General features: G+C 38.4%; 1 protein-coding gene across 1 annotated transcript; it reads right to left on the reverse strand.

Annotated features, from left to right (window-relative positions):
• Positions 1 to 4,499: 4,499 nt before the first annotated feature.
• LOC129245759 (rRNA 2'-O-methyltransferase fibrillarin) lies at positions 4,500 to 6,332 on the reverse strand. The gene is made up of 4 exons (XM_054884130.1): positions 6,076 to 6,332; positions 5,800 to 6,012; positions 5,617 to 5,747; positions 4,500 to 5,366 (listed from the first exon to the last, which is right to left on the reverse strand). The coding sequence occupies exons 1-4, from the start codon at positions 6,086 to 6,088 to the stop codon at positions 4,776 to 4,778; spliced, it is 948 nt and encodes a 315-aa protein (XP_054740105.1). The 5' UTR covers positions 6,089 to 6,332; the 3' UTR covers positions 4,500 to 4,775.
• Positions 6,333 to 14,587: the final 8,255 nt, after the last annotated feature.

Genomic DNA, 14,587 nt, shown 5'->3' on the forward strand with positions numbered 1-14,587 from the left:
ACCAGGGTATTCCACCGTCTGTGAAATCACTAGTGCACAAGGAATGCTTTAATCAGGCTTTCACTTTATAAAACATTTTCTTGATATAACAAAAACAAAGGTTGCGTACCTTTCCAATTTCTATGGTGTTTAGTGCGAGGCAATCCCTGTAGTTCAAGCAACGGGGTATGCACTTAGAACTGGGTGATATACTGTTCACTAGACAGGGCTAGTTTACTGGGGCGGCAGCCCTTGGTCGGGAAAAACCCAAGTCATTCCGGTAACGTAGAACCGGCTGCCATGCGAGCGTGACCACCTACGCCAGGCCGATCCCGGGGATCCCCGCATAAGGGATCTCAATTTGGAGATCCGGCAACTGGTAGACCAACACAAGCGGACTAAATGGGTTGAGCACTTGAAGACCTGTAACCTCACCTCTGGGGTGAGTAAGCTCTGGTCCACCGTTAGGTCCCTGTCGAACCCGACGAGGCACAACGTCAAGGTGGCCCTCACCTTCAACGGTCGTACTTCGTCGGCCCCGAAGAGATGCGCGAGCTATTTTAGCCGGTTTTTCATATTGCATCCTCCGGGCGACAGAACCAAACGTCGTGCTACCAGAAGGCTGCACAACCTGACGAACGACAGTGCGCCACTTTCTCCGGTGATGAGGTTCAGGGGGCCCATCAACAAATCAAAAACATCTAAAGCCATTGGCCTGGCGGATTAAACGCGTTGATGCTGAAGCACCTGGGACCTTTGGGAGTAGGATTTCTCACAAGGGTCTTCAATCTGTCCTTCGCCACTCTCATCATCCCTGACAAGTGGAAAGCAGGGAGAGTGGTTCCACTACTGAAACCTGGGAAACCCGCCAACCAAGGGGAATCCTATCGCCCGATAACTCTCCTTTCCCCAGTAGTGAAGGCACTTAAAGCCCTCCTACTCCCACTCTTCACGAAACACCTGGCCCCAGCCCCACATCAGCACGGCTTCCGACGAGTGCAAACGCCCAAATAAACCGCGGGCTTAACCAAAACCGCCCCTGCGAGAGGACTGTCCTAGCAGCGTTGGACCTGAAGAAGGCTTTCGACACAGTCAGCCATTCCACGCTACTAGATGATATTTATCAGTCGACACTCCCGCCAGGTCTGAAGAGGTGGTCCGCAAACTATTTGAGCGGTCGTCAGTGATTTTTCGAGATCAAACATCAAAACAGAGGAAGATAAAGCAAGGTGTACCGCAGGGTGGTGTCCTTTATCCCTTGCTGTTCAACTTCTAAATCTCGAAGCTCCCCTAACCACCAGCGGGAGTTTCTCTGGTCTCATACGCTGACGACTGTACGATAATGGCGTCGGGCAATGACATCGATGGCCTGTGTTCCAAAGTGAACAATTATCTCACCGACCTTTCTTGCATTTTCACTGCGAGGAATCTCCAACTTTCCCCACTAAATCCACGGCGACCCTCTTTATCACCTGGACAAAGGAAGTCAAACTGTCCCTTAAGGTAAAAGTCGACGACGCACCAATTCCGACGGTAAACAACCCCAAAATCTTGGGTGTAGCCTTTGACAGTTTGCTCTCTTACTCAGCGCACACAACCGCAATTGCCACTAAAGTCCAAAATCGCAACAAGGTCCTCAAATCGCTTGCCGGCAGCACTTGGGGCAAAGACAAAGAACTGTTGCTATCAACATTTAAGGCAATTGGTCGGCCGGTTCTTAACTATGCAGCGCCTGTCTGGTCGCCTGGAGCTAGTGACACGCAGTGGACAACATTCAATTCCAATTCAACACCTACACAACGAGGCACAAATGCTTCCAGTAATGGAGCATAACAAACTGATCAGCAAGCAGTTCCTGCTGAGATGTTACCGTAGGTTTCACCCCTGTAGACACCTGCTTGGGCCTGAGCCGCCTCCCAGGCACGTCAGGAGACATCTCTTAGACTACTCTGACGAAATCCAGGACAAAATTGACCGCAATCTACTGGACCTGACAGTGTACAGACAGGCCATAAACGACATTCATCGGGAGACTTTTACCACCTTCTTAGGCTCCCGACCCCCGAATGCCGTTATCGAAGTCCAACCACCACCTATTGCAGACGAAGAGCTCCAGCTTCCCCGAGAGTCCCGCGTAACCTTGGCACAATTACGTTCTGGATACAGTAGCAGACTAAACTCCTACCTATCTGGAATTGACCCCATCCAGCGTGTGAAAGTACTCCGCACGATACTAACCACAACAGTCGGTTCTACGCTACCAAAACGACCTGGATTTATATCCAGCCGAGGACTGTCACTCCAGCAGCATTCCCCGTGCATGTATGGGGAATATTTGTGCTACTACAACAACAGCAACGAGCTGTTGTTCTTGTTGCTGTTGTAGCAGTATCTTCGCCCTGTCAGTGTAGTGTAATTACCGGTCGTCTTCGTCTAGCTCATCTAACCGTAGGCCCAGGAAACTAGCTGTTTCGGCGGGTTGGGTCCAGAGGGAGAGAGGTGTTAGTGGGGTGGTTAGTGTCGTGCGGGGTGCCTTCACATGCCGGACATATGTTTAGTATGTCGGGGTCGATTCTGGATAAAAAGGAGTTTAACCTGCTACAGTATCCAGAACGTAATTGTGCCAGGGTTACGCGGGACTCTCGGGGAAGCTGGAGCTCTTCGTCTGCAATAGGTGGTGGTTGGACTCCGATAACGGCATTCGGGGGTCGGGAGTTAAGAAGGTGGTAAGGGTCTCCCGATGAATGTCGTTTATGGCCTGTCTGTACACTGTCTGATCCTGTAGTGGTCTGTCTTTTTTGTCTTGGATCTTGTCCACGTAGTTGAGGAAGTGCCTCCTGATGTGCCTGTGAGGTGGCTCAGGCTCAAGCAGGTGTCTGCATGGGTGAGGCCTACGGTGACCCCCTAGCAGAAACTGCTTCCCGAGCATTTTGTTATGCTCCTTTACAGGAAGAATGTGAGCCTCAACATGCATATGTTGAATTGGGGACATCAGGAGGGGTGAACGGGTACTTTTTCTCCCGGGCCCGGACTCGAGATTATACGTATTTATATGAATTAGACATAATTGGAAAGGGCCCGCATTTGCAATTTTCCCCCGGGGCCCGGATATGCTCTCTACGGCCCTGCCTACGATTATTTGGCAGGCTTGAAGGCCAAAGATCGTGATGCGCGTTAAAGTCACCTACTACCAATCGGTTTTCTCCAGTGATGTTGACTGGTGGCTGCGCCACTGGGGGCGGTTGCGGCTGCAGCAGGGGGCAACATAGTCGCGAGTCCACTCACGGGGGGTGTGCAAGCCGGAGCACCTCCGAAAATGGCACCAGCCACTGCAAGAATTGCATTGGACAGTTGTCAAGTTCCGAGGAACTAGGGTCTGACACACGGAGCAGACTGTGCGTGGGACCAAGAGCTGCTGGTTTGTCCCCTCACTGGGGTAGGAGCAGGAGGGTTGTGGGTCAGAGAGGGAGTTGTGTTGCTCGTGGGGCTCTTTACCGTTGAGGTGTTGTTGGTGGCGGCACTGAGGGTAGTGTCGCCGTTGAGGCAGGGGCGCCTGTCAGCGGGAGCAACACGTGGCCACATACCTTGTGGACCACTCCCTGTGTGTCTTAAGGCCTGAGCAGGTCTTAAGATAGCACCACCCGTTGCACTGATTACACCTAACCGAGGTGGAGTTCGGGTGGAGCCGTTTGTGGCAAATGCAGCAGTAAAAAAATGGGTTCAACGCCAGCCCGGAAGAGAAGTATTTGGAGCAAACTTGCTGCAATGAGTTGCTCCTGTGACGAAAGATTGGGAGTAGGATACGGTACACTAGACAGAGCTAGTTTACTGGGGCGGCAGCCCTTGGTCGGGGAAAACCCCCCGAGTCATTCCGGTAACGTAGAACCGGCTGCCATGGGAATGTGGCAACGAGCTATTCTTCCTGGTAGGCTCATGATGTGCAATCGAGGCTGTACAATTTTCACTGATACTACGTTGTTGATTTCAGCTGTAGTGGCCTTTGATGACTTAAAAGGATCCCTTTACGCAAGAGTCACAATTCTCTTGGTATGGAGTAGAGCCACTAACCTCATGTTAATGACCACATCCACATTTCTTTTTTATTCCTATTTTCTCGGCAGGCAATGGCAAACCTCCGAGTGTATTTCTCCCATGAAAAAGCTCCTCATAAAAAATATCTGCCGCTCGGAGTCTGCTTAAAACTGTAGGTCCCTCCAATTGTGGAACAACATCAAGACGCATACCACAAATTGAAGGAGGAACTCGACCAAGCACCCAAAAATGGTTTACGCGCCAATTATATTTATATGTATTGACTGTTATTTAAAACACTTGCATTTTCCGTATAAACGTGGGGGGTACATATCTTAAAGACCATATGTGTATACGTATCATATTTAACGATCTATTGTGTTGCAAAGCTTGTTTGAAATTATAAAATTGTTCCTATGTATATAAAGTCGAAATCACACACAATGGCGCGATATACAATCCCTTATGAAAATTTATAACTCAATGAATTAAACCATTGGATTTACATATTTTGTATTTTTTTCTATGATAAAAATATTTTTATGTATAAGAAAATTCACTTACACTAACAAACTTATAGCTAATCTTTGCCTGAAGCCTCGACACTAATTCCTTCGGACCCGAATGGACAATATATTCAATTCAGATAAAAAAGTTAATGTTATCTAAATTTAATTATTATTTTGCAATCTGCATTTTTATCTTCAAATTTTATACATATTATCAGTTATAAAATATGTTCTGCATTGCCATAACCATGGGTTCTAAGAGCCTACATTTTTAGCTGGTGGCCTATAAACACCGACTACAACAGCGTGATCGCGTTCATACGGTTCTAGCGTAATTTGCTCCTGCGGTTTCAATTTATCGGCCTGCATTTTCTTCACCTCTGCTGCAAACACAGCTTCGGGTTGCGCAGTTGAGTCAATACAAGAAGCTTTAATAGATATAACAAAATGTCCACCATTCTTAAGAAAATGTTGAGCATTTAAAGCGACTATACGACCCTGGTCTGGTTGGGCTACATCCGCAAAAATCGTATCTACCATTCCAACGAGCATACGATATTTATGAGGATGACGAGCATCTTCAATTATAGGAATTATGTTAGTCCGTTTCTTAGCGACGTTAATTAGATCGCGACCCGAACGATGTGAAAATTCGACGGCATATACAAGACCTTCAGGACCTACAACATCCGATACATGCGACACTGTTGTACCGGAAGCACCGCCTAGATAAAGTACCTTAGAGCCCGGAGGCATGTGAATTTTATCCACTCCACCTAAAATTGCGGCTGCAAGTTTTGAACGAAAAGGATTCCAAACTCGGTACTCAATTTTTTCGCCATTAGTCTGCAAAAAGAATATACACATATACATATCAAATACGAAAATGATAAACAAACTTTAGCTGTTATAATAGAGTCAGTTGTGCATTATTCTAAAACTTTGTCCTATTAAAATACGCATACAGGTCTCAAACCAGCGATTTTAATTTTTTCGACATAGTTTCATGGCCACAAATTGCCAAGTTCTGTACCCCTGCACAGTCTCATCATAATTGTTTATTACACAATTCCATTAAGAATGCCGTATAAAATACCTCTACTGATATACGCTTCTCCCCGTAAACGTCTGATCCTGGGACGAAGTTCCGTGTTACCAAAGCATCTTCTTTTCCACGCGCTATGAAAACTCCCTCATGACGATGGGGTTCAATTACAACAGTTTTACCTACGGATTTACAAACAATATTTAAAATTTCACATAAAGTACTCAAGTTAACCTCCTTTAAAGCCGCCTGCACCACCGCCGCCACGACCGCCACGGCCTCCACCACCTCTTCCTCCACGTCCACCAGCTCCACCACGAAAACTACCGCCACCGCCACCACCACCACCACGACCACCACCCCGTCCACCAAAGCCTCCACGGCCTCGATCACCACCACCACCACGTCCACCACCGCGTCCACGACCTCCGCCGCGTGGTGAGAAACCTTTAAAATTACAATTTGTTATTAAATGTCTTTTACTTTGGGAAACCATCTTTTTATATTTACCTGGTTTTCCCATAATTTATATATTTTAATATTTAGACAAAACCAACACAAAAGATATATTCTTCAACAAGCTATGGAAAATGATGGTACTCAAGAAATGCAATGAAAAAAGTTCAACACGTGTTTCTCAAAAAGCCTTGTTGTATATTGGTCGCACTGTTTTAACTCAGTGTTGCTTATTTAGGCATATTCAAAAATATCTCTCAAGTTTTGGTGTACGTTTGAGAAAGTAAAAGTTTTATGAAAAACTGCGAGAAAAGATACATAATCTTTTTTGGAAAATTTACCCAACTAACACAATTTAAGTTTAATTTCATTAACACATATCTCCCCACTGCCCCATTTAAGGTGCATTCATACTTTATGTGACAAAAGTAAATGTTAACAAAATAAATCATAATGATCGAATTACGCGTGAAAATTAAATTCAATTCATTTCAATTTATCACTCGGTTAAATTACCCCCGGTTAAAAATATTACTAACGAAATATTGAGCAGAGGGCCTTTAATATATAAAATGTAGCCAATACAAATTCATTCAAGGTGGTGACACTAGCTGATTTTGTGTTTTGTGTGTCAAAGCAGTCTACTTCCTTGTTTTTTTTTTTGTTTGTTTGCATTCACCCAATTCCACATGGGAATGTATGTGCAAGCCAGCGTGTGCGTAATTCATTCTGCTGCTTCTCTTCGTTTTATTTTATAATTATTATTAGCAGAGCATATCGGTGCCGGAGAGAAAGTGAGGTGCTGGCTTTCCATTACTACTACCAAAGGTTTGTTTTTTATTACACATAAATATAGTCACAAATAAGTCTTTTGATTTATAGTACTACTATGAATAATAATTAACGTTAAATATTGTTAACGTTAAAAATGCCCTGTTCCATGGGCCTATTTCACTTAAGGGGGTAGTATGGTATTTTTTTTTTTTTTAATTTTTTTTTTTTTTTTTTTTTTTTAATTATTCTATAACATCTTAAGATTATTGTGTGAAAGTTTGAAGTGCATTAGAGTAAAATTGACAAAGACACAAAGGGTTAAGTATCTACCTCTCCAACCGGATTTCACGCTGCCGAAAATCTTTAAACGCGTTTTTCTCACACTTGCCTTTTTTACGGTCGGTGTCCACTGTAGATTCATATCTACTGCACCGATTCTTTTCAAATTTGGTTTTTTTGGTTTCTTTACTTTATTCACGAGGTAATGACGTCGAGTTTTTTTTTTAAATTTTGTCATATTTTAAAACAACAAAGTTTTCAAGTTTTTTTTATGAAAAATCGGTGTTTTGACTTCAAAGCGCTTTAAAAAATTAAAAAAAAAATTCGACGTTTTTACCTGCGAAACTTTATTAGCTGATGAAATCAATTTGGTTTTTTGATTTTAGTTGATCCAGTAATGAGTTCTGAGCGACACCGCAATAAAACTTTTTTATGAGACGTCCGTGAAGATTCGCTGCCACCAACTCATTTCTTCATAAAAATCAATGAAAATTTCACACAATATTCTTTAAATATGACTTTATAATGAAGTAATTTTAAAATTTTGAATAAATCAACTGTGTCGACAAAAAAAATTTCGAAAAATATGCTTGTTTTACACCGAATTAACCATACTACCCCCTTACATACTAACACCGAAAAGAAACAATACTCACTTATAAACACACTTTATCAATTGAAGAATTGATTTATAGCTATTTTTAATAAATAATACTCCGAATTTTGTTAAAATTCTAAACGTTTTCAATACCGTGCAAAATAAAAGTGCAGGACGAAGCGTCAAAGGAAAGAAGTGAGAAAAGAATAAAGCGAAACACGAAAAAACGCAGTCAATTAAAAGAGAACAATTCTTATAAAGGGTTTTTCAATTGGCGCGGGTCGATTTTGGAGCCCTGTGACAGCCATTTTGTTTTGGTGACATCTGTCAAATCTTTTGTTTATTATTCAGTTGTTTATACCAAATCATTATGGCAAGTTACACGATTGAACAGCACGTTCAAATAATAAAACTTTATTATCAAAATGGGTGTTCATTAACGTACATGAAGCAATAATTAAAGGTGATGTAAGTAGCCTAATTTCACCCTGTGTTAGCCATCTTGAAGCTACTTAATAAATCCGTGTTGTCCTCTTGGAAAAGCTACTTTTTATTTCAGAGCAAATTCTAAAGAAAAAGTACACAAAAGCCATGAAGCAATAATTAAAGGTGATGTAAGTAGCCAATTTTCACCCTGTGTTAGCCATCTTGAAGCTACTTAATAAATCCGTGTTGTCCTCTTGGAAAAGCTACTTTTTATTTCAGAGCAAATTCTAAAGAAAAAGTACTCAAAAGCCTAGAAATTAAAACTTTTGCTGAAAAAGTTAGCAGGCAATACTGTTTTGCCTATTCTATTTTCTTAGACTTTCGCATCTTTCAATTCTATTGAAAGTTCTGTGAAAATTATTTATTTTATTTATTTTTTTATTTTTTAAAGGCTTAAATAACAATACAATTGCTAAATAAACAAAAAGATAACGCAGTCGTTTATAAAAGATGATTTTTTTAGCACCTATGGCGGGTAATGGCCATGTCTCGTCGATAATAGTCTTAAGGGCAGTCCATTGTCTTTTGCAAAAGAGGCGCATTTGGAAATTTATGAAGCTATCTTAGGAGCCGTGCACGCACGGCTGCCGAGTGAAAGCATTTTTGTAGCAAAGCATTAGAAGTGAGAGCAAGCTTAGGATAAAGTTTCCTTATATTGTCCTCCACATTGTCGACTAGTGATGGTAGACCTGATTCTGCCAAGATGTTTTTTATTGGCGAAGTAGGAAATGCACGTAAAGATCGTCGGACAGCAGTATGGTAAGGAGACGCTAGGAGCTTGATGTTATTTTTGCATGTTGGCCATATATTTCTACGCCATAGTTGATAGAGGATAAGAGGAGCGCCTTTGTAACGTTGACCAGCAATTCAGAGTTGATAAGGGAGCGTTTGCAAGATAAATAAACAATAAACTAATAAATTTGTAATTTTTTCAATTTTAACTCTTCTAACTCCAATGTTTTTCTTACGTGGAGGAATGATCGACTGAACTTCTGCTTTTGCAATGTCTTTACGGTAACAAATGGACATACATATATTGTCATATATTGTTATGCTCGAAATACGAAATTAAATTTTCTGTTTTATCTCATTCCTGTCGTTAACATATCATGGCAGGCAAATCTATATCAAATTCAATGGTTTAACAAGTTACTCTCTTAATGCATATGAAGGATGCTAAAAGTCAGCATTTATTTCAGGAATAAAAGTTTGTAAAAACAGTTATGGAACGTACATTTACGTTCGTACAGTACTGAAATGAGGAAATTTGCAACACGTCGTAATGCAAAGGTTACTAAACATGGCTTTATATGCATAAGAGTGAAATAATTTTCCAAAATATTTTTGTTTACTAGCTGCATTTCCATTTTAATGTAATGAAAATACTCCTTTAAAGACTCCATTTTTTTACTTTTGTCTCGTTTCCCATCTAAATAATATTTGTTTTACAACTGCGAACTAACTTAAAACACATACATAAGTAACATCACATATTTGTGAGTGCTCTTGTGTTAGATAAACATCCAAAATATTCTAAGTAAATATTATATTCGCTTTAAAACAAAAACAATAATTTTTCTGTTGTTTTGTTTTAATGTAGAAGTAATAACCAATATACCAACGATTCATTAAATGAGGACGCTGACTTTGATAGCTTACACGAAGATGCCCTTGAATATATTGCCGGTTACATAATACGCAAATTAAAGTTGACCAATTGTTCATGCAATGAGCTTACATTTACTTGGGTTGACACTTTATCTAAGGGCGGATTAGTTAAACCAAGCACCGAGTTCTTGGACAAAATTAAAATGTTGGAATCAGCGTTTAACCAGTTCAACGGCAGGGAGCTTTACGGTGGGATATCATTTTTACAAAAATTGTTCAAATTAATGAGAATTCGATAAGATAATTGTAAGTAAAGTATGCAATGCTTTGGGCGTCTACTTGTGTTTCTGCGTATATATGAATTTATCTTTTTTAACACAGATTTTATACTTGTATCTTTGCAGGTAATCTCGTTAAAAAATCAAATGTATGATTAGCGGACGTGACGAAATAAAAGTGGTTTTTCCTCGTTAAGAGTTTCCACTATTCTCAAGTTGTTTTATTTTATTTATTACTTCAGTGTAGGTTTACAAATGGCACCTATAGATTCCAATCCGATGCATGGTCAAAATACATATATATATGACACAAATCCATGGGAATAGTTAAGTTAAAAATATAAATAATTAAGTACCACTTATAAAATAACATAAAATTATTCTATGGCTTACAACGACCTTTTTCAATTTTTTACTACATTTTCAGAAAGGGGATCAACTTATGCCCTTTTTCCCCTTGCTTCCAAATTGCATCAATTTAAGTAGCATCCGAAATCAGTTGTCAAACTTTACTTAACCTTGTATAATTGAATCATGCACAAAAGCGTAGAAATTAAAACTTTTGCTGAAAAAGTTAGCAGGCAATACTGTTTTGCCTATTCCATTTTGCTTAGACTTTCGCATCTTTCAATTTCAATTTCAATTTATTTGATTTTTTTTTTCAAACACTAACGCGCTGCATTATTTAAAGCGATTTGCAATTTTTGCTTCGAATTATTATCAAGCCTGCAATATACTAATTCAGCGTATGATACACGAGGAACAATGAGTAATCTAACAAGTTTTAATTTAACTTTACGCATCGGAACAAACCTATCAAATAGATAGCTGACTAAAGCATTGAAATGTTGCAGTTTTTCATCCACTGTTGTGAATAACCGACACATATTCCAATTAAGCTCGGCAGCCTCCTTATTTAAGAGATCATGCTGAATAAGCTTAAAGTCTCTAAAAAATATCTACTTTACTTGATTGTGTTTGTTGAACTGGATGTTGTAAGATAAGAATATCAACTCGTGGTCGGGAACTCCAGCCATAGGAAGCTGATCAATATGACTGACGTAATCTTTGTCACTGACGCAAAATACATCCAAAAGACTTGGTTTGCAGTGGGGTGCAAAGCGAGTATCATATTCATTGATTAAGGAAATTCCTAATGATTGGAAACTATCTATCAAACTCCTGGAAGAAAAATTATCACAAAGAAGGTCTACATTTAAATCACCACACACAATAATATGTTCATAGGAGATGTGGAATTCCGCTAATTTATCAAATATCACTGAGAGGTCATTTCTATTGCTAGGGTTGTAAATGCATGCAACAAGACATTTGGTATTGTTATCATAAAATTCAACAAAAATGTATTCGACTTCTTGAAAATAATCTGATCTACAGATCTCTTTCCATTTAAAATTATTTTTAAAATATAATGCAATGCCACCTCCTCGAGTCTTCGTAGTCCCATCACATCTAATAATAGTGTAATCGCACAGGGAATGTACATTATTATCAATATAGTATTTAAACCATGTCTCTGTAATACATATTAAGTCAATGCTCAAATTATCAAAAACAAAATTTAGATAGTCAATTTTTTCAGCATTCAAACTTCGCGCATTCAACTGACAGACATTAAACCCATTGTAGCGATTACAAATGAGTTTAAGCAATCCTCTTGCATGTTCTTTGTCTACTTGTTTTGTTATTGCATTACACATTGACAGTTTATGGTTGGGAGTATACACAAGGTGAAGGAGTTTAAATAAAGCAAAGGGATAATGAGATAGATAGGAATGACATCAAAATAAAAAAGATTACATTGTAAAGCCAAGAATATGAAATGTAACAATGAGATGAATGAAATAGAAATGATACTAAAATAAAAATGATTACAATGCAAAGCAAAGAGTTTGAAAAACATAAATGATAAATAAGAGAATAAATTTAACGCAGACATAACATTAATAATAAAGTGGTGCACAAGTCGACATATATGTGCTTTCAAGTCATTTGCTAAATTCACACAACAATGCAGTGTTTTGTTCTCAACTAACAGTAACAGGCAATAGCAGCTAGAGAGAAAACCAAATCATGCTTTTGTATGACTTGTTTCTCTCTCAGCATTATCACAACACACATATTTCGGCAAGATAGCAAGAAAAGCAATGACACTGAAAGGCAATGAAAAACAATTCAATTCAAACAAGTGAATTGTGTCAAATGTGGATTATTTACTTACATGAATTCCTGATATTTTAAAATCAAATAGGCAGTTAATGTTTGGTATGATGATTTTGTCGAATAAAAATTAAATTCTGACTAATATTTGAATGTAACTTACACTTTGCCTGCAAATATTCTTCTGCGCACTTTATTGGATTTTAAGTTTACTAAAAGCTGTCTTATTTCATAACTTCAATAGCTTTAAAAATTATTCATCGAAAGTTTACCGTTATTTATTAATATTCTCCCCTTAATACGCAAAAGTGCGCGGGGAACGAAGAAATGTGTATGTTTGCAATTTTCATACATCTCGAAGGTGTGCTAATAGACACTACGTACATACATACATATGACACCAATTCACACATTGTACTTGATGTCTTTCGGCAAAGCTTGTATGAGAATGTTTTTCTACCATTGCCATGCAAGCATATAAGCAGCGTCGTGCAATTCGTGCACTGTCGATAGAGCCGAAGTAGTATTGCTTGTTGAAGACAGTTTTTCTTCGTTGCTGTTCAAGTTGTGTGCCTACATTGCTTTTTGTCTTCACAAACAGTGTCACATGCAATGTGTGACTTGTTGCTTTGTAATAAGCAAGTCATTTGTGCACCACTTTAATTAATAATATAACGCATAAATGTTTTTGTTTTTACATATTAGCAGTTGCCATGCTCTCTATACTCGTTTTTTCAGTTATAATTACAGCAGATGCTTTCCATTTCAATTCAACCGGGCTATTCCGGTCATGTTCTTCGATTTCGATGTAACTGAAATATGTTGCTCTCTGCTCAAAATAATGGGACACGTATTTTTTTGTTCGCCCGAAAAAAATTTTTTTCAAGAGTTATCGGCAATTTTGTTTTTCGGCTCAAACTCGATTTTTTTTAATTAAATAAGAAATTTTGTTTTTTAAATGCTCATAACTTAGTCAAAAATGAACCGATTTTAATAATTCTGAATTCATTCATTCATTACTTACACGAGTGACTTAATGTAGAAACAGTTGCTAAAAATTAGTTGAAAATTTTTTATTTAGCAAAAAAGAAAAAAAATTGAAATTTTTTCGAAATTCAATATTTCAAAAAGAGTATTTTGTTTTTTTATAACTTTTTCCAAATCAAGAGGACACATCAAACTTCAATTAAGCTGAATGCCCAGTAGCTAAAATGAGTTGTTTTTGAGTAATGAATTTTTGAGTAAAAAACCTGTTTCGCACTTTTTGTGTTTTGCAAAATAAAAAATTTTCAACTACTTTTTTGCAATTGTTTCTGAATAAAGTCGCTCGTGTAAGTAATTACGATCATTTTGAACCCAGAATTATTAAAATCGGTTCATTTTTGACTAAGTTATGGGCATTTAAAAAAATGTTTTTCTTATATAATTAAAAAAAATCGAGTTTGAGCCGAAAAACAAAATTGCCGATAACTCTTGAAAAAAATTTTTTTCGGGCGAACAAAAAAATACGTGTCTCATTATTTTGAGCAGAGAGCAACATATTTCAGTTACATCGAAATCGAAGAACATGACCCGAATAGCCCGGTTGAATTGAAATGGAAAGCATCAGCATCAGTTTGGGGTCGAGCTCTAACAAACACTTGCCCACGAACAGAGAAAACTGACGTTAGACGCTTTTGCTTTTTATACTGCATAGCCAAACGCATTAGTTCGCGATTTTTTCTTGTAAGACATTCGTGGATAAATAGCTTCCCTTCAATACTGACGTCGACATCACTAAGAGAAAGTGCTCGTCTCTTATCTTTGCAGAATTTAGCTACAGCTTTCAGCAGTTGAGAGCGATCTGCAGCAGAGCTCAATTTGATTATAATTGGAGCTACGCTTTTATTGTTTGGGCGTCTACTTGTGTTTCTGCGTATATATAAATTTATTTTTTTTAACACAGATTTTATACTTGTAACTTTGCAGATAATCTCGTAAAAAAATCAAATGTACGATTAGCGGACGTGACGAAATAAAAGTGGTTTTTCCTTGTTAAGAGTTTCCACTATTTGATTTATTTATTACTTCAGTGTAGGTTTACAAGTGGCACATATAGATTCCAATCCGATGCATGGTCAAAATACATATATATATGACACAAATCCATGGGAATAGTTAAGTTAAAAATATAAATAATTAAGTACCAGTTATAAAATAACATAAAATTATTCTATGGCTTACAACGACCTTTTTCAATTTTTTACTACATTTTCAGAAAGGGGATAAACTTATTCCCTTTTTTCCCTTGCTTCCAAATTGCATCAATGGATTAAGTAGCATCCGAAATCAGTTGTCAAACTTTACTTAACCTTGTATAATT

The sequence above is a fragment of the Anastrepha obliqua genome, chromosome 4 (genome assembly GCF_027943255.1).
Source record: "Anastrepha obliqua isolate idAnaObli1 chromosome 4, idAnaObli1_1.0, whole genome shotgun sequence".
NCBI lineage: Eukaryota > Metazoa > Arthropoda > Insecta > Diptera > Tephritidae > Anastrepha > Anastrepha obliqua.